Source organism: Mauremys mutica, chromosome 5 (assembly GCF_020497125.1).
Source record: "Mauremys mutica isolate MM-2020 ecotype Southern chromosome 5, ASM2049712v1, whole genome shotgun sequence".
In the NCBI taxonomy this organism is placed as follows: Eukaryota; Metazoa; Chordata; order Testudines; family Geoemydidae; genus Mauremys; species Mauremys mutica.
In genome coordinates, this window is record NC_059076.1 from 94,915,155 (window position 1) to 94,935,756 (window position 20,602).

Sequence of the window (20,602 nt, forward strand, 5' to 3'; positions counted from 1 at the left end):
GTGGCCCCATCCCCAGAGAGCCAGGCAGCACAGTCCTGCCCTCCCCGGGCTGCGCCCAACCCCCGGCCAGCTGCCCCATCCCCAAAGGCACGCCCCCAAGCCAAGCGGGCCAGAGCCGCTCCGGTCAGGAGCACTGGGTAGACAGCGTGGCCAGAGCAGACCCAGGGGATGCACAGAGGCCCCCAGCCTGCCTGCCCCAGAGAACAGCAGGCAGGATGGGGCCTGAGGGTGGAGCATGGGTGGGGAGAACGTCAGGCTGTTTGGAAAGGCAGAGCCTTCCTGTGCCTACGATACCCGTCGGCCATGTCTCCTTTGGATGTTCTCTTTCAGCTGAGAACATCTCACTGAGATGAATGGTTAACTTAAAAGCTCTCTGAGCCTGCTATAGGCTGCTGATGTGTTCTGGCTGTAAACTAATGGCTTAATGGGACAAGAGGAGGAGGATGAGTTGGAAGTGTTGACAGGTGGGGGAAGAGGTACATGTTGCAAAGAATGGAGGGGAGAGACACCAATCTTCTCTCACAAGCTTAACGTTACTGTAACCACTAGGTTATAAAACTGTCAAGATTTTGGGGGACAGACCATGGATCAGATTTCTCTCACTGATCCTGTTAGCAACTACACATTGCAAAAATTTCAAAGAACGACTATTAACCCCGTTTCTCAGTAACAAAATGTGTAGGAGGGGTGAGGAGCACTTACGAATCATATAGCAACTGCGCAGTCTAGTGGAAAGGCCACTGGACTGGGACTATTACTAGCTCTGCCACTGGCCTGCTGGGTGACCTCTGGTACGTCACCACACCTGTGTGCCTCGGTTTCCCACCTGTAAAATGGGGATAATGATGTGAAGTTCTTTGAGATCTACTGATGAAAAGCACTACATAAAACTTAGATACACCTCTACCTCGATATAATGCTGTCCTTGGGAGCCAAAAAGTCTTACCACATTATAGGTGAAACGGCGTTGTATCGAACTTGCTTTGATCCGCCAGAGTGTGCAGCCCCACCCCCTCGGAGCACTGCTTTACCGTGTTATATCCAAATTAGTGTTTTATCGGGTCGCATTATATTGAGGTAGAGGTGTATTTTGATTACCACCTAGCTACAGCAGCATATTAACTGCAAACTCTAGTAAGAACTATAATTGCCTAAATGGTCACTAACTCCTACTAACAAACATTTTATTTAACTTTCTAGTTTTTTAAACTGAAATGGCAAAAAAAGTCTGGTAACGCAGAGTTAAGGTTGCCAGGTGAGCGTATACCCTTCCAGAACACTGATTTCAGCAAAACTCAAACTTCTGAAAACTAAAAAACACAGTTAAGATAAATGCTTGTGCGACCTTAGCTAGGCCCCCTGTGAGCAATGCTCCAACACATCCATTACACATTCTTGCACTCACTCTGCCTTTTCACTGCATTACCTGCACCTCCCCTACACTCAAACACTGTGACTCCATTGATAGAATACCATACCTGTAAAATTTAAACACCCACTTCACATTCTTTTACAACCCTGTCTCACTTCCAAATAGGATACTACCTAAATGTATACTTTTCTCTACCCATCATTGAATCCAGACTGCTTTCACATCCCATCTCATGACTGACAGTACCCATGATAAGACCACTGCAGTGCCTGCTTTGACACAGCCTACACAATTTTGTACTGAAATGATGCAAACTAGAACCCCAAGATATGCATGCACCTCTACACTCGTGGGGGGATTCAGACCCAGTTCTCTTCATATCACAATCACAGCGCTTTGACACACTTCAAATTAATTCCCCAATCTCCTCATATCAAAAGAGATTTCTAACAACCTGCTGCGCCTATTGCCTTCACCACTCAATACAGCTACACCTAAAACAGAAAACGACTGGAGAGCATGCAAGTAATTCCTGTTTGCTACTGCCAGCTCCAGGGGCAGAGTTAGACTGCATGAGCATTTATCTTAACTCCGTATTTCCTGATTTTCCCTGAGTTTTGCTAAACTCAATGTTCTGGAAAGGCACAAGTTATTGCCATGCCACCTTAACTCTGTGCTGGAGCTGAACTCTAGTATCCTGTGAGGTCCGAGTGTCCCACAGCTCAGGTTCCCACCCAAGCCTAAAAGTCTACAGAGCAGGGAAGCACCCCCACAGCCCAAGTCAGGGGGCACAGGCCAGCTGCTGGGTTTTTTTTTGTTTGTTTTTGCTGTGTAGACATACCCTTAGTGGATCACTGCAGTAAGTTTCTGGACACGTACATTGATTTACCAACTCTGTGGTTTTCAAGAATGGATGAGGTACTCTTCTAACCCATAAACATTAATAGCCTCAATCTCCACTGAGAAACTGGATGACCCCCTACACAACTTTTTCCATGGCTAAATAGAGGTGTACAGCCCCTGCTAAGAGACTCACCTGGGATTCACCAGGCAGTTTTAAAGTCTGCCCCTGAGAGCAGAGAGTTTTCTACGTGTCACCGGCTCAAAGGGAGTGAGCCTCTCCCCTCCAGCCTCAGAGGGCGAGGCTGCCTTCAGACCGTCGGGGAAAACGACGCCTACGTTAGCCCGTTTAGTAAACAAATGGCCCCTCTCAGCTCCCCGCACCTCGTCCCTGAGCAGCGCTGGATCCAGGGAGGGCTGCTCCCAACAGCGCGCTCCAGTCCCCGGGAGCTGGAGAGCCCGGGCCCCCGGAGGCCCAACATTTGGCTGCCCAGCGACCAGGGCCGCCCCCTACCCGCTCACCAGCCTGTCTCGTCCTCCTCGCAGCTGGCCAAGCGCTCCAGCTCGTCGGGCCTCAGAGGCTCCACTTCGTCCAGGAAGCTGCCCCCTTCCCCAGCCGCCGACCCGCCTCGCGTCTCCTCGGCGGGCGGCTGACGGGCCCCGGCCCTGGGGCTAAGGCAGCGGCCCTCCAGTGCCAGGTCCCCCCGCGGCGAAGGGGTGGCGGCGCCGCTGCCGCTGGGGAGACGCTTGGGGCTGGCGGGGGGCCCGGAGCGGCTGCGGAGCTGCTCGTTCTGCTTCTCCAGCTTCTTCACCAGCTCCTGCAGCTTCCGCACCTCCGCGTCCGCGTTCACGTTGGAGTTAATGTCCTCCATGGCGGCGGCGGCGGCGGCGGGACCCTCCGCCCGGCCGCCGGCTCGCTCCCGCGCGGGGCTGGCTGCCTCAGGGGCCGGTCACGTCTCCAGGATGAGGGGAAGCAACCAGGGCCCCCTCTACATGGCCGGGCCTGGAGGAGGCGCTGCCGCTGTGACTGCGCCGGGGCTGGGCCCGGACTAGAGTGGAGCCGCCGCCTCGTCAGCTGCGCCGGCGGCCCACGGTGGGAGGGAGATACACACATCCGGCCAGCGGCGCCATCTTGCCCGGCGCCCCGCCCCCAGCCGGGCCTCACGCGCGCGCGCGCGCCCGGCATCCGGCCGGGTCCGGGACAGAGCGTATCCAGGGGGCGGGGCTTGGGCCGGGAGCGAGGCTCGCGTCCCCGGAAGTGTAGCGTAGACAAGGGGCTGGTGACGTAAGAGGGGGCGGTACAATGGCGGGGGCTGAGTGCAGAGCGGGGCCCTGGCCCGTAGCCGCCGCTCCCGCCGCCCCCGCGCGGGGCTGACAGCCGCCTGCGAAGCCTTGGGCAGTGGAGCCAGGATCCCGAGGCAACGGCCCCCGGATCAGCTCCGGGTCCTGCAGCTGTCACAGCCCGGGTCCGCCGGCAGCCGATGGGGGGGGTTAAATCACCCTGTTCCCAAGGAATGGCCGCTGCTGCGGCACCTCATTAGTGCCCCCCCCCGCCATCCCTTCGCTGGCACGGCTGCCTCCCTGCGCAGCGGGGCTGCCTGCCCCCGTGGCCCTGCTGCCGGGGTGGCGCCGCAGCAGCGAGGCTCTAGTTCAAAGAGCAACTGACCCGTTTTAAAACTAATAAACGCGACGGGCTTGAGCCCCCACCCAGAATTGTTGGGATCACACAGTACTTGCCACCTTCCCCAAAGCACTGAGGTTGTGTAGAAAACAAATCTTTATTAAAACAAAAAGAAAAGTGTATTGGTGTAAATGAGTAAGTAAAATACGCACTGGAGGTAACACTTTGGCAGTAGTCTGTGTAACTCAGTTCCACACCCAAGGCTGTGAATGTTCCCTTTACCACACATTGTTTCCCGGTCCCCATCTACTAAACCATACTCATCATTTGGTGTCAGTGAGTAGCATTATCCCAACACCCGAACATGCACTGTGGCATGATGGTACCCTTCCAGTGCTTTGGGAAATGCTGCCTTGTCCCATCCTGAGGCTCCACTAATTAAATCATCTTTCATCTTTATTTAGGACAAAACTATCCTGCTTTGCTGACAATAAAACCACCCCAACAAGAGGCATAGAGCGTTTTGTGGCAAACTTAGATTGACAAAGTATCAATGTAGACACTCTGCTTCGTTATGTTGTTGTAAATGGCTCCCAGTGTGTCCCACAATGCCCATCCTGACTGCTCTGGTCAGCAGTTTGAACTCTGCTGCCCTGCATCCAGGTAGACAGGCATCTGCCCCTCCCTCTTTAAAGGACTGGGAATTTTTAAAATTCCACTTTCTGTCTGCTCAGTGTGGACAGCTAACATTGCATCTTTCCAGCTGACCATGGCAGTTCCACGCAGCAAAAGCTCTCCTGCCTGGATCACACCAGAGTTGTTCAATCTGCTGGGTCTGTAGGGAGAGAAGACTGTGCAGTCCCAGCTCCACTCCAGCTGTAGGAACTTTGATACCTATAGTCAAATTTCTTGTGGCATGATGGATAAGGGCTACAAATAGGATATGCATCAGTGCTGTGCGAAGATCAAGGAGCTAAGGCTGGTGTACCAGAAGGCAGAGGAGTTAAACCATTGTTCTGGTGCTGTGCCAAAGACCTGCCATTTCTATTAGGACCTGGACACCATCATCGGTGGTAACCCTACCCTACCTCCATCGCCAAGAGCCCCATAAATACTTCAGCAGGACTGGAGATAGTGGCCAGCGGACTCAACCCCAAGGATGAAGTGGTGGAAGAAGTAGGTTGGAGGATGAGATGGGACAGACAACTGGTTCATCTGGTACTGTGATGAGCCAGGATTTCTTCTCAATGGTAGAGGGTTCGAGCCAGTTCTAGTGCTCTGTCTGTGACGCGCATGATGCAGGAAAGGGGACCTCTGGTAAGTGAACATTTTGAGTTGATGCTGCTTGATTACATGAGGTAGAGCTGTCCTTTGCTTTGTTATATGCTAGAAGTGGGTTAAAGGATAGAAATGTACAAAGACTATCTGAGTCTGCATCTGTTTTCCATGCCCCTGTGCAGGTACACAGTGGACGAGAACAGTGTGTTAATGCACTGAGAATCCTCCAGAGAGATCTCTAGGAAACTTTTCTGGAGCTACTCGCTCGTCCTCTGCTGAAGGTTCCTTGGCAAAGCTGGTTTGTTCCTTCCCTCACTGCAGGAAACTTTCCCACACTAATCAGCAATCACTTGTGCAGGGAACAAAGTGTCATACAGGCAAGCAGCATAGGGACTTGCTCTGAAGCCACACGCATGTAGAAGATGCACCCTTTCATCCTTACTCACCCTCAGGAGTGAGATATTGGCTTCAATGACCCCACCTGTGGAAAATGGTGGCAGAATTTACAATATTGTCCCTAGTTGCTTGCACTGATCCCCTTAAAAAGTCCACCATGACCCTTTGCTCCATCTTCAAACCCTCTCCCTGCCTCCCAGCCAAACTCACCGTGTTTAGAGCATTTGCTGAACTGTATGCTTGCCCAAGGACAGTGAGAAAAAGGGGTATTTTATGATTAGATGTGGTGAGTGCAGGGGTGAGCTGCAGCGGGTTCGCACGGGTTCGCGGGAACCCGTTGTTAAATTTTAGCAGCCATTTTAGAACCGCTTGTTAAGGGCTGCTAAATTTAACAAAAGTTCCCGCCCACTCCTCTCCTGCTCCGCCCCCTTCTCCTCCCTCTCCCCTGCTTCCCGCGAATCAGATGTTCGCGGGAAGCCTGAACAAGCAGCATGGAGGCAGCCAGCAGGTAAGCTGGGGCGCGGAGGGGGAGGGGAGGTGCGGCTGGCTCAGCAGCTCCCGGTCCCAGACCGTGGCTCCCTCCAGCCCAGCGCCGGCCGGGGAGTCGGGCCCCGCGGCTGCCGCCGAGCGGCCGGGCCCCGGTGCCGGCCCGGGGAGTCGGGCCGAGCGGCCGGGCCCCGGTGCCGGCCTGGCCCGGGGAGTCGGGCCGAGCGGCCGGGCCCCGGTGCCGGCCCGGCCCGGGGAGTCGGGCCGAGCGGCCGGGCCCTGGTGCCGGCCCGGCCCGGGGAGTCGGCCCGGCCCGGGGAGTCAGCCCGGCCCGGGGAGTCGGGCCGAGCGGCTCGGCGAGTCGGGCCGGCCCGGGGAGTCGGGCCCCGCGGCGCCGGTCGTGGTCCTGGCAGAGTGGACCCGGTCCCCAGGCAGTGTGGTAAGGGGGCAGGGAGGGGGTGGGTTGTGGGGGGGTGGATAGGGGTCAGGGCAGTCAGAGGGCAGGGAACAGGGGGATTGAATGGGGGCAAGGGTTCCGGGGAGCAGTCAGGAAAGAGCAGGGTTGGATGAGGTGGTGGGGGCACTCAGGGACAGAGAGAAGGGGTAGTTGTATGGGGTAGGGGTTCTGGGGGGCCATTGAGAATGAGAGGAGGGGTTGGGTGGGGCGGCAAGGGGCAGTCAGGGGACAGGGAAGGGGGGGATGGGTCGGGGTCCCGGGGGAGGGTGTTAAGGAACATGAGGGGTTGGATGGGGCACGACCCCCCCCCACGGAGGGGGCGGGAAGGAGGGAACACGTTGTTAGAATTTTGGAGGGAGGAGGGAACCCGTTGTTAAAAATTTGGCAGCTCATCACTGGGTGAGTGCACTAACAATCATGCTTCTGTTTATTGTTTCTTGTGCTTCTGCAGATGTAGGAACCCCCTACACACCAGCAGAGCACCTCCACCAGCTAAGGAAGCTACTGAGGAGGAGCAAGGAGGACATGTTTTGGGAGGTGCTCCAATCCTCTGTCGCCACAGAGCAAGAACAAAGGGCGTGGAGAGAGTCAGCTAATGAAGATTTTAAAATAGATAGGCAGGAGAGGAAGGAGAGCCAGGAGTAAATTTTAGTGGTCCAGGAGCAGATGATAAAAGTGATGGAGGAGCAAACAGAGATGCTGCAGTCCCTGATCACAGCTTCCAAATGATAGCTGGAGTTACACACAGCTATGAGAGCCTCCATCAGGAGAGCACCCTTCAGTGTTATATCCCTTTTAACCAAGCATTTTCTTTGTGTTTATTGCTATTTAATAAAAAAATACTCTGTGAAAGATAATCAATCTTTATCTCCTACATACGATGGTTGCTGCTGGAATTAATACACAGTGGCAATTGGCAGATTTGCAGACTACTGTAGTAAGATGAGGCCCTGAGACATAAGCCCTTGGTATCAGAGGCCTGGTATGAGGCATGAGGCCTGAACTGAAGGAATGGTCAAGACGTTGCTAAAGCAAAGTTAGGCTGTGAGCCAGAGGCAGGCCCTGCTCACAGAAATTGGCAAGAGCGTATACACATGTAAGCACTAATAAGATGAACGTATGCCAGGACAGCACCCACACAGATAACAAGGAACAGGCAGACCCAGCCTAAAAACAGTATAAAAGGACAATATGATGAATAGACAATATGAAAGGACAATACGATGAATAGACAGTATGATAGATAGACTTATTTGTTCGAACAAATCTGCACCAGGAGAAAGGCAACACCCTAATGCATAGAGAAGCTGTCCCTCAGTGCGTTCAGTGATGCATAACCTGTTTGTATCTGTGTATAAGAATGCATCCCTGTGTGGATGTCTTTGTCTGGCTGAGGGGGCAGTGGAGAGTCCCGCCACTGACTGAGCCGGTCCATTGTCAGGGGCACATATTCATTGTATGTCCTGTAGAGTCTGCGGGAAACTATTACTGTGTTTCGTTTGACAATAAACCTGGCCGAGTGTCTTTGTACCTTATTAGAGTCTGTGGTCATTGGGTGGTTCGCTCGAGATCTGCTGTGCCAGCTATCTGCGCAGAGCTGGGACAACACACAAGGAGAACACACACGCACGCATCTGACTGTTATCAACATTGAACAGAGAAGAGCACCACATCAGTAGCATCTGATGACATTGGTGACCCTGACGGCTGATCTGGTGAGTAAGCAAGCTGTCCACTGTAGGAATCGCGATCTAACATGACAGAAAACCATGAGCTAGGGAACCCCCTTAACTTCTCCCTGCAAATCCCCATAGAGTTTAAAAACTATAATGGGGAAGAAACATATAATGTAATTTGTGAGGCTAGGGCAGAGACTGTAGTCTTAAAATGTAAAATATTGCAAATGATAACCATGACTGTTAAATGGTTAATACAGCATGCCACAAAATTGGCAGAACAAGTAACGGTAAGAAAGAAAGAGTTAAAAGAATCAAAAGAAGCTACAAAGCCCTGGAATGCTCCCACCCCCCCTTGCAGGGTGGCAAGCAGCCCAGAGACAACCGTCACAGAAAGAGAATAAAACATTGGAAACAGCTGCAAGGAACCTACAAAAACTGCATGTGCTGTCTCCTGTTATAAATATCTGTGGTCAACAGCAGGCTTCAGGTAGCTACCCTGGGGGACAGAAGTGGAAGAAGGTGGCCCTAGTAAAATTAAAAGATGAAACAGGGTCCACTGCAGTGCAACCATCACCTTATGATAAAAGCCAGGTTCTGGTACAACCTAAACCGGGACCTAGACAGGTGCCTGTCAGAACGGGACAAGTAAGTGCACAGATGGAAAAAGTAGCATGCAATACTTTCACTGAATTGGTAAGTCAGATGAATGAAAAAATGGAACAGTTCACAGCGCACATTAGGAGACAGGAGCTGCAACTCGATCGCAGGGGAGTGAATAAAAAAGAATTTCAAAATAAAAAACCCAAATTAACCGGTTTAACACCTAGTATTGATGCATGAACACATGGAGTTGCCCAAAAACAGTTAACTGCAGCACAAAAGGGCATTCCCGCCATCCATTTGGCATGCACACAAAAGCAACAGACACTGGGGGAACAAATTCAGGTTTTACAAGAGCAGGTAACTACCACACTCACCTCTCAAAGCCAGGATAAAAACCAGGGGCGCGGTTCCCATCTGTGCAGGTTCCCAGCTGCTTTGACCCACAGAACCACACTCCGCGCTCATATCTAAAAATATAACCACCTTTCTCAAATATTTGTACATACTGGTTAAGTTTTTTCCTTCATATGCTTCCTCAGTTTGCTCAACTCGCTGCTGCCGCCCATACTTTCAAATACCTTGATAGAGTTAATCTCTCTTGGCTCAGGTCTCACTATCTTCCTAGGTTGCTCTTCACCCCACCCCCATTTCCCCCGCCTCTCCTCACTTCGGCTCTCTCTCTTTTGTTTTAAAAGTTAAAAGTTATAGTTTTTACAGAAACGTCCAAGAGATAAAGCAATTGAAAAAAGAACAAAACGAGAAACAAAAAGAAAACAAGGTAAAAACTTTACTTTAAATAAATCCAGTAAATTAATTATTTTAACCCTTCAGGAATGCAACAGCTGGAATTATTCCCAACTTTCTTAAAGATATGGTTGCCAAGCAAGAGCAATGCACACTCTGCTTTTAATTCTAACTACTCACTAATATTTGAGACATGGGCTTTTCTAATTTCCATATAGCAGAGTTTTAAAATAATGTTAAATATAAAGTAAAGCAAAATTCCTTGTTACCAAATTAATACAATAAATTTGACAAATATTATTATATTGTTATTGATTTTCGTTAAATTTTTTGAATAAGGTAATAACTTGTTTATTCAAATGTTTAACCCTTTTTATTTTTTATTTTTGTTTGCCTTATTTTGTATAGTTATGAATAGAATTCTGGTGCCATTTGTTTTTAATTGTAAGTTTGTCCTGTATGTCATGTGTGTTGTCTTGTGTTGTATGTTCTGTGTCATGTGACTATTTTTAAAATTATTTTTATTTTGTTGCAACAAAAGTCAATTTTATACCCTTTTAAAAATATATGTATATGTGGTACCACACTATTTTAAGATCACGGTTGGGGTATAATCATAGTATTATTAGCACCAATTTTTTGTGCAAAGTTCAAAAAGGTTTCAGTTACAAATATATGTACATATATTTCTGCCTCAACAAATAATGCAATTGCAAACAAAAATAATTCTCTTTTATCAATCACAGTTTTGTTTTGTTTTTTACGTTTTTTTTTATTTGTCATTCAAAGAAAAAATATAAGGGGAAACCTCAACATTAAGATTAAGCTAATATTAACAAAATATCGATTTCTTGTTTGGGCTTTTTATAAACTTGTTTGCACTTTTGAATATAATTATAAGAATGTCATAACCAAAATGTTTTAAAATAACAATTTATGCATAAAGCTAACCAGACAATTTCAACAGGTTTCCATGTTTTCAACAGGTTTCCACCTTTGGCTCCCAAACATAACAAAGCATCATGAAAGTTTAATACCCTCAAAGTATTTGCATGGACCTGTATTTAAAATTTATTTTGGTTTAATTTTATAGTTGGTTTAATTTTATACATTTTTCTTATGTTATGTTAATGGGAAGCGGTGGTTGTTAAAGTTTGTGCTTCTTAACAGTTAACAAGAGTGAACTTGGTATCACAAGCAAAGTACACCTCTACCTCTATATAACGCTGTCCTCGGGAGCCAAAAAATCTTACCACGTTATAGGTGAAACCACGTTATATCGAACTTGATTTGATCTGCCGGACTGCGCAGCCCTGCTCCCCCCCCGAGCGCTGCTTTACCGCATTATATCCGAATTCGTGTTATATCGGGTGGCATTATATCGGGGTAGAGGTGTAACTCTAAAAAGCTTGTTAAAATTATGTTACTAACCCTTTTGCTGAAACAAAGTGTTCAGCAAAGGAAAGCAATACACTTTCTCATGGAAGATTGTGTGCATCTATTTTAGCCATTATGCATTACATTTAGTATAAAATATTAGTAATGCACCTCAAGTGAAAATGAATGTCTATACAACAATTGCAAAAGTATAGCTTGTGTATAAAAGACTTGGTCCCTATTACATTGTAAACACTAAATTAATCTGTGTATTAAATTTGGGTTACTAGAAACAAGAGAAATGTAAAAACGAACAAACAAAAACTTTATTATATTAACTAACTTAAGAACAAAGACACCAGAAGATATCACACCACAAAGACACCAGAGATATCTGTATACAGTTAAGAAACCCCCAAGAATCAAGAAAAGAAAAATGAAGTGCTGTGTAAATAAGAGACTGGTCAAATACACCTCCATCTACCATATATGGACAATTAATTTAACAATCAGCTAAAAACTCTTAGCTGGACCAGGATAAACTGCCATTTAATTTCAACTTGGTTACTGTGTTAAAACAACTGTATTATTGCTGCACTACTGTATTATCATTGTACTATTGCTGTATTGTATTATTGCTGTACGACATTTACAATGTGCATAACCTTGCTAAACTGTTTAACCAACACACAGGTAAAAATCAACAAATGAATGGCAGCAAACAACATGAAGGCAAGGAAAAAACAAATTGGTAAAGAAATTAAGTTACACAGTAACTACAATTGGGTAAACAAATTCCGTGTTAGTACCCGTCATAATTTGGGTTATTGACACTGCATCCTAACTAAGACATATGTTATTCAAAACAATCTGGCTCAGTGTCTGGATACCAATACTACACAGCAATATTTGATAAATTGGTTACTGTCCATGCAGTAAGTTATCTTGAAAACAATATCCATAAAAACAGCGGGATCTACATCAACTACTGGTGTATCACGGGGCAATGCAATCCATGGAACAGAGAAGCTAGACATTCCTGTTTCCTGCCCAGCAAAGCTTACCAGAGGGTGACAACCAGCAGTAAGGATGACCCATAACATGAATGCACAGTACTGGGTAGTAACTAATTACAAGACATTTGTATATATAAAGGTCTCATTTGTAGCATCACTACTCCAAATTTCTGTTTTACTTCTCATATACATAATACTGTGGAACATGCTATAACAATCCCAGTATTTCACTGATGATGATACAGGTGATAACTGCAATTGCCCTAATAGGAGTGTGTTTCTATCTGTGTCACCAAAGTAAAAGGGTCAGAGTACAATACCAGACTGGAAAACATGGTTATGCTTGGACATAAGGTGGTGTCATATGTACACAAACATACCATACATATATACCCATATATGCTACAAATATATATTCCCTATCCATATTATTCATATATATTATTTGGGAGTGCCTCTAATGCTCAATCATAATACTACATTCCTCAGTCATGGTCCCAGGCCCAACATTCCCAGGTCATCATAAGGGACTAAAAAATAATTGGATAATAAAATCTGTCTACCAGTCGTATGAGGGAATGTGCAGACTAAGGACACATGGGGCATGAGTGTATGGATGGTGAAATAAGGTGACCACATAACAGTGTTTAGCCCACTGGGTTATCTTCAGTCCATGCATTATGCTTTTCTGGGATGATGTGTAAACATCCTCCCCATAAAAAAGACAAAAAGTGGGGGAATGTAGTAAGATGAGGCCCTGAGACATAAACCCTTGGTATCAGAGGCCTGGTATGAGGCCTGGACTGAAGGAATGGTCAGGATGTTGCTAAATGACCACAACTGTAGAGAACAGTGCAGGATACATTCTTTCAGACAGAGATGGCTGGTGCATAGTAAACAAGGGCCATTGAAAAATGGCACGAAAGAGTCAGAAACCCATGGAATGATGGGACAGAAAAAACTGCATCATGGGACATTGAGCCTGTACCCATGATGCTCTGTGATCCACTCCACCTTCCCACAACTCCTAGCTGCAGAAGGTGGTGAGTTGTGCAGTGGGTTAGCTATCACAGTGCACTGCTCTCTATCTGATTGGCAAAGGCATAATACCAGAAGTCCCCATTTTTAGGTTCTTGTTCAGTTTAAAGAGTACAAAGTTATAGGGCATTCTTGCTTTTTAAAGACCTGATTCAGAGCCCATAAAAGTCCACAGGAGTTTTTTCATTGGGTTTGGATTAGGCCCCAAGACTACTAATTTCAGTGGGGCTCTGCATGGGAACAGAGGTCCAAACTCATATCGTCTGTTGCAAAATCAGGGCCTAAAACAGTAAAAAGAGGGTTTTCTCTAAAAATTCCATTGTATCCTCCATCCTTTGAATGAATTAATCTACTAAAGTCTTGATCCTGAAATTTGATCTGCACAGGTGTACCCTTGTGCCTATGCACAGCCCAATTAACTTCAATGGAGCTCTGCAAGGGCAGAGATCCATGTGGCTCCACAGAAACTGAAGCTTTTGAATATAGGCTCTTCAAGGCAGGATCCATGTCTCCATATGTGTTTCTACAGTGCTAATACAATTAGAACCCAGTCCTGACTAAGGCCTCTGTACCAAACTACAATACAAACATTAATAACATATTTCTAATTTGTATTATATATCTTTGACAATAGTAGTAGGAGACGGAAGACCACAGGAATAAGAAGCTAGAAAAGAGGAGAGAGTCAAGAGAAAGAAACCAAGGGGTAAAAGATACAGGAAACAGAGAAGAGACGATCAGGAGAGGAATCAAAGCTAAGGAAAGCGAGGACAGTGTGTTTCAAGTTGCTCAATCATCTCTCTCCAGCACATGAAGGAGTGGCACTGACAGGCCTTAAAGGGAACTCCATCCAACCCCACCTTTTCAAAAAATTAATAATATATCAGAGTATTACACAGAGAGGAGATGCCCAAGAGCAAAATGTCTTTCCCCCATCCCAGACTACATAGCAGCTCTGTAACTGTTCTGCAGTCTACTTTATCCAGTGGCTGATGTTGCCTATATGGTGCACTTAGGCAGCATCTCACTGAGAAGGGTTGGCAGGAGGATCCACCATTGTGTGAATCCTCCAATCCCCACTGTTTGTCCCTGGCTGTAGTTCCCCCACATCCAGCACCACTTCCACAAATGGACCCACCACAGTCCTGGAGAACAGATCTGGGTTTGTCCCTAACACTCTTTCCCACCCTTGAACGGAGCTTCTTAACAGTCATTTGGAATGATGTAATTTAATGCAGCAAGAAAGGCTGTTTTCAATAAAATGTTGATTAAACTCTATGCATTGTTGTCTTGAAACATAGTGATCACATGCTCCCTTTTTATTTTTGGTATGCCTATGGTTATCTATGGCTTAGTAGGGATGGTATACTTTGGCAACCAGTTAAAAATTGGGCAGCTGATTATAGATCTCACACGTGCCTTTATCATTACCTCTATCTACATATTTTAAGGAATTTGAAGTGCAATTCTACTCTAAAAAGCAACTCTCTAAAAATGGCAAAGTAAGGTGTCATTTATTTTATCATCATGATTCCCAGATAAAAAGTTCTGTTTACAAGTAAAAAATATAGTTTTGCTAACTATCAGCTCTGCAAACTCAGCTTGGAATCTGGGAGCCAGAATGAGTTCTTTCATTCTTGCACATCATCATCAATAATAAAGTTTGTGCAGGTCAAATTATGCCTTTGGTGACACCAACTGAGTGGCCCCTCTCATTGGATACTTTAATACAGTGGTTCTCAGCCAGGGGTACATGTATCCCTGGGGGTACAGAGCAGTCTTCCAGAGGGCACATCAACTCATCTAGATATTTGCCTATTTTACAACAAGCTACATCAAAAACAGTAGCGAAGTCAGTACAAACTAAAATTTCATACAGACAAAGTGAGAAAGTAAACAACTTTTCAGTAATAGTGTGCTGTGACACTTTTGTATTTTTATGTCTGATTTTGTAAGCAATTAGTTTTTAAGTGAGATGAAACTTAGGGGGGTACATAAGATATATCCGACTCCTAAAAAGGGTACAGTAGTCTGAAAAAGTTGAGAACCGCTGCTTTAATAGACTCACTTTTTAAGTCCAGAAGGGACCATTAGATTCTCAAACTGTGGGTCAGGAGTCCAAAGTGGGTCGCAACCCTGTTTTAATGGGGTAACCGGGTCTGGTGTTAGACTTGCTGGGGCCTGAGGCCAAAGCCGAAACCCGAGCCCTACCGCTAGGGGCCGAAGTCTGAGGGCTTCAGCCCTGGGCAGTGCGGCTCAGGTTTCGACTTCAGCCCTGGGCATTCTTGGGGCTGAAGCCTTTGGCCTCCCCACCCAGGGTGATGGGGCTCAAGCTTTGGCTCCCCACCTCCTAGGGTCATGTAGTAATTTTTGTTGTCAGAAGGGGGTTGTGGTGCAATGAAATTTGAGAATTGCTGATCTAGTCTGACTTTCTGTATAACACAGGGCATAGAATTATACCCAGTTACCCCTTAGTCCTTCAGCCACTCTGGTCAACACTGGTTTAGGTTCCATACAAGGGTGTTGGGTTTTTTTTGTGTGGATTCTGTATCTCAAGACCATACCTTTTAAGAATCAACCTGATGACATTATCACTGCTGAGCATTTTGAAATATCTACATTCCATCCCTCCCTCACCACCCCAAATCAGTAAGAGTTTGCATTATTTGGGGTATACAGAATGAAGGCAGAAGAATTCTAATACATGAAATACATGTATTTAAAATTTGAAACATCAATCAATAATACATGTATGAATAATAAGGGTATATGAGGAGGGTGGTTAGGTGTATAGCACAGACCTTAATTTTCATTTGATACAGTGACCATTCTTTTTAATGTGAAAAATATTCAACAAATTATAAATAAAATAATAATTGTAACTAAATACCTCACTATGGAATCATTATAAATGATTACTAGTGTTCTCTCTTCTTCAGAACTACAGCTGAGTGTCCTAATCTGAGTAATGCATGTCAGGGTATCACTGGGTGACTCCCCAAGGCCAGGGCAGAGCCAGCAGGTGGATTCTGGTGTAAGACCAACTGGTGAGAGCAGGCTAGAAGCCTGGGTCAGGGACAGGGGGAGGCTCGAAGCCTGGAGCAGTCTGTGACACCACAAAGCAGAGGGAGCTGAATGGTGATGTTGCACAGACTGGCTCACTGCTTTTCCTGTAGGATTAAGTAGCTGTCCCTGGGGTCTTCTGACCCAGTCGTTGTTCATGGATTGGCTGCTGCAGCACACCTGAAGGATGAGTTATCACAGGCTCTGGCTAAGGGCTTACCTCACAGTACTTTCCCCTCGAGAACACCTCCCAGGCATCTTCAGACCGGGTTTGTCAGGATGGGATCAGTGAAACTCATGTAGCAGGTTGGGAGTATGGATGTTACTAGCTGGTTCCCATTAGTGTTCTTCTGGGTCATACCCCTTCCAGTCAACAAGGAATAGGAGCTTTCCCCCAAAGAATCTTGGAATCAAGAATTTGCCTTATGAAGTACTCCTCTTGTCCCTGCACCATGACCAGAGTGGGAAGAGGCATCTGTCCAGGGAGACAGTTGGGCATGTCCTTCTTCAAAAAGGAGACATGAAACATACGCTGCACTTGCATCATGGGGGGCAGCTGAAGGAAGGTTAGTTTGCTGAATGACCAGAAAGGGACCAAGGTACCAGTAGCTGAGTTTGTAGAGGCACAAGAAGTGTCTAAATGTCGTGAGGAGAGTCATACCTTTTCCCCAATAGTAACTAAAGGTTCAACTTCATGATGAAAGTCAGTGAAGTGTTTAGTCCTCCTTGATAGTATCCAAATAGGATTTCAGTTTCTCCTGGAAGTGGTGGAGGTGTTTAACCAGGTCAGAGGCTGAAAGGATGTGGAAAATCAGTTGCAGGGATGAGTGGAATCAGAAGTGAAAGCCATAGTTGGAAAAGAAAGGACTCTGGTGAGTGGATTTATGATCAGAGTTTTTATAAGCAAATTCTGCAAAGGGTAGAAGTTGGACCCAGTCATCCTGATACTAACTAATAAAACAACACAGATACTGCTCCAAAATTTGATTCACTCATTCTGAATGTCCATCCGTTTGGGGATAATATGCTGTGGAGAGGCACAAGTCAACATCCAAAAGGTGGAATAACTTGCCAGAAGTGAGAGATGAACTGATGTTGGAGGAGCTTGAAGATGTGATTGAAGAACAAATGTGCTGTCATTTCCATGATGAGGATCTTTCAACAGGGCATGAAGGAGGACATTTTAGATAGATCTATGACTATTAGTATGGCTGTGTGATCCGGGGAATTAGGAAGGTCTACAATTAAGTCCATTGATAGGGACTCCCAGGGTTGGGAAGGACTAGGCAGTGGGACCAAGGTTCCAAGAGGTTTCATGCGGGGGACCTTCGTCCGGCAGCATACCTCGCAAAAGTTGATGTAGGACCTAACAGAGGCATGTAATGTTGGCCACCAGAAATACAACAAAATCAATTTTATTGTCTTCCACACCCCAAAGTGGCTGACTAGGGGTAAGTCATGGCACAGTTGGAGAATCATGATGCAAGACGGACCTTCTGGGACATAAACACAGTCTCTGAACAAGAGTACCCCATTTTTAATAGAGAATATTGGACTGATGCTAGCACTGAGCCACTTTGCTGTGAATATGTCATTACATAGCAAAGATCTCACAAGAGCTGGAGGTCAGTATTCACTTGCACATTAGCAAAATGGCAGGGATTCAAGCTAGTGGAGGGTTCTGATGGTCTTTCCCCGATGTCAAGGTACTCCCATTTGTGGAAGAGTGTGTTGGGCTTGCCATTGCAGTCCCCTGGCCAGTAGTGTAGAGTAAACTCAAAAATAGGAACCATTGGATCTGGTGTTGATTAAGGGCTTTTATGGAATGCAGGTAATCCAAGTTCTTGTGATCAGTGAACACTTGAACAGGGAAGCATATGCCTTCCAGATGGTGTTGCCACTCCTCAAAAGCAGCCTTGATGGCCAGCAGCTCCTTGTTGTAGATCTCATAGTTTTGTTCTCTGGGTGTTCACAATTTCCTACAGGAACATAAGGGGTGGAGAATACTAGATGTCCTGCTGGTGTGACAGCACAGCCCAGATTTTCAGATGCATCTGCCTCAACAACAAAAGACTTGGAAGCGTCTGGGTGCATTAACATGGGTGCTGAGATGAAGGCCTTCTTCCAGTTGTTCAAAAGTCAGTTGGGCCTCTGGTGTCCAAAGGCAGACTTCTTTTGGAGGCCTTGCGTCATTGGGGATACCACTCAGGAAAATGCTTTGATGAACCACCAACAGAAGTTAGAGAACCCCAGGAAGCACTGGATGTCATGGGTGGGTTTTGGTGTGGCCTAGTTTATGACGGCAGAGAACTTCTGGGGCTCCATACTAATCCCATCAGGTGAGATGACATAATCTAGGTGCATTTAAACACACACTTTTCAGGTTTTGCATATAAGCTACTTACCTGAGGTGTACCAGTACCTGTAGGACATGATGGTTGTGCAGAGTTGGGTTATCAGACAAGATTAGAATATTGTCCAAGTAGATTATGACAAACTGGTCTAGAACATTCTTGAAGATGTTGTTCAAGAAGCGCTGGAATGTAGTCAGGGTGTAGTGAGGCCAAAGGACATAATGAGGTATTCACAGTGGCCATACCAGGTATGGAGAACTGTCTTGAGTCATTGTCCTCCTTCATGCAATTAGGTTGTATTCACCATGCAGGTCAAGTCTGGTGAAAACTTAGCTGCATCGACCCATTCCAGAAGTTCATTGACCAGTGGGAGAGGGTATTTGGTTTTTGATGTAATGTTATTCAAGGCCCAATAGTTGACACAGAGGCACAGTGTTCCATTTGTCTTCTTGACAAACAGGATGGGAGCTCCAGCAGGGGAGGTGGAGGGCTGTATAGTAAGATGAGGCCCTGAAACATAAACCCTTATATCAGAGGCCCGGTCTGAGGCCTAAGGCCTGAACTAAAGTAATGGTCAAGACTTTGCTAACATAAAGCAAATGTACGCTGTGAGCCAGAGGCAGGCCCTGCTCACAGAAGCTGGCAAGGAAATGGCTGATACTGCAAAAAGATACATACCTAAAAGGTACTGGACACCAGATATCAGAACAGTCACATACGGTGACATTCCACACAGATAACAAGGAACAGGCTGACCCATCCCAATGACAGGGCCAAAAGGGTAATATGATGGATAGAGTTGTTTTGTTTGAACCAACATGTACAAGGTGAGAGGCGGCACTTTGCCGTAGAGGGGTTGTACCTTGCTGCATAGAGGGGTTGCAGGAGTGATGTGTAACTTGTTTATATCTGTATAGGAATGCATTGCTGGGGCGGTGTCTTTGTCTGGCCTAGGGGGCAGTGGAGTGTCCCGCCACTGACAGAGCCGGTCCATTGTCATGGGGCACATATTCATAGTATGTCCTGTAGAGTCGGCAGGGAACTATTACTGTGCTTCGTTTGACAATAAACCTGGCCGGGTGCCTTCGTACCTTATCAGAATCTGTGGTCATTGGGGGTTCTCTTGGGTCTGCTGTGTCAGCTATCTGCACAAGCTGGGACAGCACACAGAGGGAACACATGCACACAGCTGACTGTTATTAACATTGAACAGAGCAGAGCACCATACCGGTAGCATCTGACGACAGGCTGGATGAAGTCCTTGGCCATGTTCTCATCAATCTGGGGCACGCTTCCTCTGTATGGGCAGGCAGTTAGCTCGGGCAAAGTCCAAGTCCATAAAGTTGCTAGATGCCCCGGAGTCAATCAAGGTGAGTGAGGCGCATCTTACTTCGGGTATAGCTGTGGCCTGGCATCACAGCTGGATTTGAAAATGCGGCTGAAAGGGGACCACCAGTGCAGGAGCACACACAGATAGTAGAGAAGATCCATTTGGGGAACCTGATCCCCTTGTTGCATTCAGCCATGACCCCTATATTGGAGCTGGACAAGGTCCTTTCCTGGCACCGTGGCTGGGCTGAACTTGTGGGGCCACCCTGAAACAAAAGGGCCACACCCTCAGCAGTAAAACCAGAGGCCATTGCGGTACTGGCATCCAGGGCCAGCCTTACCCATACGCAAAGTATGCAGCTGCGCAGGGCACCAGAAAATTCCGGGCACCAAATTTTCTGGTGCCCTACGCAGCAGTGTGTTGCTCCAGCCCCTGCTCTGCCTCTTCCCCATGGGCCTGGCCCCTGCTCTCCCCCAGCCCCACCTCTTCCCACCCCTGCTCCGCTCCAGCTCTGTCCCCACTCCACCCCTTCCCCAAAGCCCCCACCCCTGCTTTGCCCCCACCTGCCCCTGCTCTGCCCCACTCCCTTGAGGACTGCAGTAGGGGGTGGGCCTGCACTAACCAGTGGTGGTAAGTGGAGTGACCAGGCCCTAGCCTGCTCGGCTCCCCTGGCTCCCAGCTGTACTGCCAGTGATTGCTGGGGGGCGGTTCCCCCCTGCTCCCCAAGCCCCAAGGCTGGGAGCCAGGGGTGCAAAGCGGAGTGGGCTGGGGCCAGGTCACTCCATTTCCCGCCGCCCTGTGACTGCGGGGTTGGGTCTGCCCAGTGCTCACCGGGTGGCAGGAAGTGGAATGACCTTGCCCCAACCTGCTCAGCTCTGCCAGCTCATGCTGGGGGGCAGTTCCCCCCTTCCCCCTAAGCCAGCCACCCCCCATGGAAACCATGGAGGG

The 20,602-nt window shown here is 47.3% G+C and overlaps 1 protein-coding gene and 1 long non-coding RNA gene across 4 annotated transcripts in view; one reads left to right on the top strand and one right to left on the bottom strand.

The window, feature by feature from the left end:
• Window positions 1-3,387, bottom strand: part of SLAIN2 (SLAIN motif family member 2) — a 70,050-nt gene extending 66,663 nt beyond the window's left edge. The window contains exon 1 of one of the 3 annotated variants that reach the window (XM_045019882.1): window positions 2,735-3,387. In XM_045019882.1, coding sequence (XP_044875817.1) covers window positions 2,735-3,084 — 350 coding nt within the window. In that variant the 5' untranslated portion in view covers window positions 3,085-3,387. The remainder of the gene's footprint in view (window positions 1-2,734) is intronic. The other 2 variants (XM_045019880.1, XM_045019881.1) reach the window with 2 other exon arrangements.
• Window positions 3,388-3,545: 158 nt separating this feature from the next.
• LOC123371972 lies at window positions 3,546-7,867 on the top strand. Its single transcript, XR_006580027.1, has 3 exons — window positions 3,546-3,678; window positions 4,298-5,150; window positions 6,902-7,867. It is a non-coding gene; the product is annotated as an uncharacterized LOC123371972 (long non-coding RNA).
• Window positions 7,868-20,602: the final 12,735 nt, after the last annotated feature.